The sequence below is a fragment of the Helianthus annuus genome, chromosome 15 (genome assembly GCF_002127325.2).
Source record: "Helianthus annuus cultivar XRQ/B chromosome 15, HanXRQr2.0-SUNRISE, whole genome shotgun sequence".
Classification (NCBI taxonomy): Eukaryota; Viridiplantae; Streptophyta; class Magnoliopsida; order Asterales; family Asteraceae; genus Helianthus; species Helianthus annuus.
Window position 1 is genome coordinate 55,100,406 of NC_035447.2, and position 3,598 is coordinate 55,104,003.

The window sequence follows — 3,598 nt, forward strand, 5'->3', positions numbered from 1 at the left end:
ATATTTATGTTTACTTTAAACTTTTATATTTAAAAGCAAATAATTTATACTTGAGTAAATTTACGTATTTCTAATTTATTCTACTTGTTTTTACAAATTACAAACCAGGTAAAAGATCAAATAAAAACAAAATTAACGTACGAAACGTATGAATTGAGGGAAAAAGCAAAAAGTGACGGTGTCATTTTGGTAATTATCAGCAACTTCAAATTACTGGGGAAAAAGAAAAAAATGGCGGTGGCAATCTGGTAATTATCAGCAACTTCAAAATTACTCTAGTAGAGTAATTTTGAGCATCTCTAGAGTAATTTTGAGCATATGTAGAGTAATTTTGGGAAATGTAGGGTAATTATCAAATTACTCTAGTAGAGTAATTTTGACTTCTGTAGAGTAATTTTGGAAAATGTCTTGTACAAATTACTAGGGAAAAAGAAAAAAGTAGCGGTGGTAATCTGGTAATTATCAGCAACTTCAAAATTACTCTAGTAGAGTAATTTTGAGTATCTCTAGAGTAATTTTGAGCATCTGTAGAGTGATTTTGGGAAATGTAGGGTAATTATCAAATTACTCTATTAGAGTAATTTTGACTTCTGTAGAGTAATTTTGGAAAATGTCTTGTAGAGTAATTTTGTTAGCATTTAGTTATGAGGTTTAGCTTTATGGTTTAGTTTTTAGCTTTTACTGGGGGGGGGGGTGGGTTTAGGTTTTTTTTTTTTTTTTTTTTTTTTTTTTTTTTTTTGGGAGGGGGGGGTGGGGGTTAGGTTTTTGGGGGTGGGGGGGTTAGTGTAATTTTGATAATTACCCTACAGTTTTGATAATTACCCTACACGACCAAAATTACTCTACATGAACTTACAAAATTACTCTACTAGTGTAATTTTGAAGTTGCTGATAATTACCAAAATGTCACCGCCACTTTTTTTGACTTTCTTTTCAATTCGTACGTTTCGTACGTTTATTTTATTTTCACAGGAACTTAACTCTTACAAACCAAATTTAATTTTTAAACAAATTTATATTTGTATAAAATAATTTAAAAAAAACCTTATTTTTTAGAATCGACTACCAATACCCAAAATCATCATATCCAATACCCGATCATACCTGAACTTCTTCATACCCTATCTAGGTATATTGAGTATAATTTTTCTACTCAATAATTCTACGTGATTTCTTTTAATGCCTGATCATACCGGAACCAGGCATTAAAAAAACCTGATTTGTGCACGTCTATATTAAACTAGTTTTAAAATATCTTTACTAGTTATAGCCCAATATTATTAGGCATTGCCCAATGGACTACAATTTGGGTTTTTTAGGGTTTTAATTCCATCCAGAAACCATGTGGGCCAACACCACCTTATCCTCCATCTTCCGGCCAATCGCCACCGTCACCGCCACCGCCACCTACCGGAGCAACCGAGCTCCGTTCACCGTCTCCGCCAAGCACCCACGTCCTCAAAAAAACATCAAATACGACTACGAAGAAGAAACTGAAACTGAAACTGAAACCGAAACCGATCGAGAATTAGAACTTTTAAACCAGCGAGAAACTGAGGATCCAAATGCATACGCTGCTACTTCAGAGAAAATTAGCGGGTCTGCTGTTCTGTTAGCGCTGCAAAAAGCGAGTGCTCAGAAAACATCGAAGAAGATGAAGAAGAAGAAGATGATGATGAAAAGCGTTAATGAGGATGAAGATAATCGGCGGAAACAGGGAGACGTGATTGAAGATTACAGTGATGTGAAGCCGTTGTGCATCAAGAGTGATTGGAAAGATCGGTTGGATGATCTGGAGATGCAGCTGCATCAACTGGTTCATCATACTTGATGTGGTGTTTATGGTAAATTAAAGTTACAATTTCATGTCATTTGATAGTTACAAAAGTTATATTAATTAATTAGTTATTAAACATCAATTGTATATTATTTTCAAAAGTTCCTAAAATGCATACACATTGCATTATCAATGTGAAAAAAACCGGAGTTTGAACTTTTGTAACCAACTGAATTGCGTACTCAAAAGAACCGAATCAGTCAATTCTGGGAGGCTCCAGTGAACTTTCTCTTTCTGACGGATCCGCTTTACGGGAGGTTTATTCTTCGGCCAGCTGATAAACACCCTTACAAGAGTGTAGGTCCACTCTTGTGGGGCTCAGGGATAATGGGTTTGTTACTGGCCAGGCAGCATTGAAGGCGGGATTCAGGCAAGGTTGTTAAACACGAGAAAGCTTGTTTAGAGAATCAACATGTGTTTATCTCATTTTCTTTTGATACATTTGGTTCCCTAGTCCCAGAGGCCGTGAAATTCTTGAATATGGTCCAGCGGGTCGTGAATAGTAATCTTTTGACCCTTAAGAGTCGCTCCGTCTTTAGTAGGATCGGTTTTGCAATTCAAAAAGGGGTTACGGTGTAGTTTGTTGCCCGTTTACCTACCATTTGTTTGTAATTTGTTATTTTGTCATTTTAATGACAGCTTATCATAAAACAATCTAAAAAAATGAAAAAATTATCTACAATCTCTCCTTATTAAAAAGGCGCATGATGGAAAATGGAAAAAAAAACGTGTTACAAACAGCTTAGTTACACAATTAAGTTGACTATTAGGGATATATGTTGTTCTTGTTCAGTTTCGATTTGGTATTGATTCTACTGCAATAATGTTAGTGGTGCACATGAAATTGAAATAACCTATCCGTAAGACTGTAACCGAAATAACTAACCAACCGAACCTAGGTTAAAACTGACGGTTTGGTTTTATGTTTTTTTTATAAATTTTTGGTCGGTTTTGGTTTTACATGTACTGGAAACTGAAAAAACTGAATCGCACCTGTAAATCCCAAACTAGGTTGTGGATCTATCCAAAAAGGGTTAGCACCGTAGCTTGTTGCCCGCTTGCCTTCTATTTCGATGTAATTTTCCTTTGGGACATTATATAACCCTACAAAAAGCAACTTAAGACACCATGGTTTGAATCACACCCCTCCAAAAAGACACAACCCTTCAACCCACTTTTAAATGTATCACACCCTTACAACAAATCACAACTTTTAAATATATCACACATCTTCAAAAAGGCACAACCCTTCAAACCACTTTGAAATGTATCACACCCCTTACAAAAAGTCACAACTTTTAAATATATCACACCCTTACAAAAAGTCACAACCCTTCAAACTACTTTTAAATGTATCACACTCTTAAAAACAAGTCACAACTTTTAAATATATCACACCTCTTCAAAAAATCACAACTTTCTAAACTACTTTTAAATAATACAAAAAACATATACCCCTTTGTTTAACACATATACCCTTTTAAGGTTTGTACCCTTTCGTTTAAAAGTCATGTCGGTTGGAAAATATTTAAATGAATTGATTGTCACAAGCTGTTATATGTTGGAATGGTTGCCGCACATGTTCAGTACATATCATATGCCGGTTCGAATTTCCTTTATGCCGTTTAAATTCTTACTTTGCTTTACTTTTATTTTAAACAAATCCCATGTTGTCATCATCATCCAAACAAATTGGATTAAGTAAGACGAACCGATTCCATGTTATTATAACAAAAATATATATTGCATCCATCTTATTAT

General features: G+C 34.6%; 1 protein-coding gene across 1 annotated transcript; it reads left to right on the forward strand.

Annotated features, from left to right (window-relative positions):
* The first annotated feature begins 1,142 nt into the window (after window positions 1-1,142).
* On the forward strand, window positions 1,143-2,191 carry LOC110865869. The gene has a single exon (XM_022115195.2). It carries the CDS (start codon window positions 1,343-1,345, stop codon window positions 1,829-1,831), a length of 489 nt encoding a protein of 162 aa, XP_021970887.1. The 5' UTR covers window positions 1,143-1,342; the 3' UTR covers window positions 1,832-2,191.
* The last annotated feature ends 1,407 nt before the right edge of the window (window positions 2,192-3,598 follow it).

What these genes read in the sequence shown, in the direction of transcription:
- LOC110865869 (XM_022115195.2), top strand. Translation starts at nt 1,343, where the DNA reads ATGTGGGCCAACACCACCTTATCCTCCATCTTCCGGCCAATCGCCACC.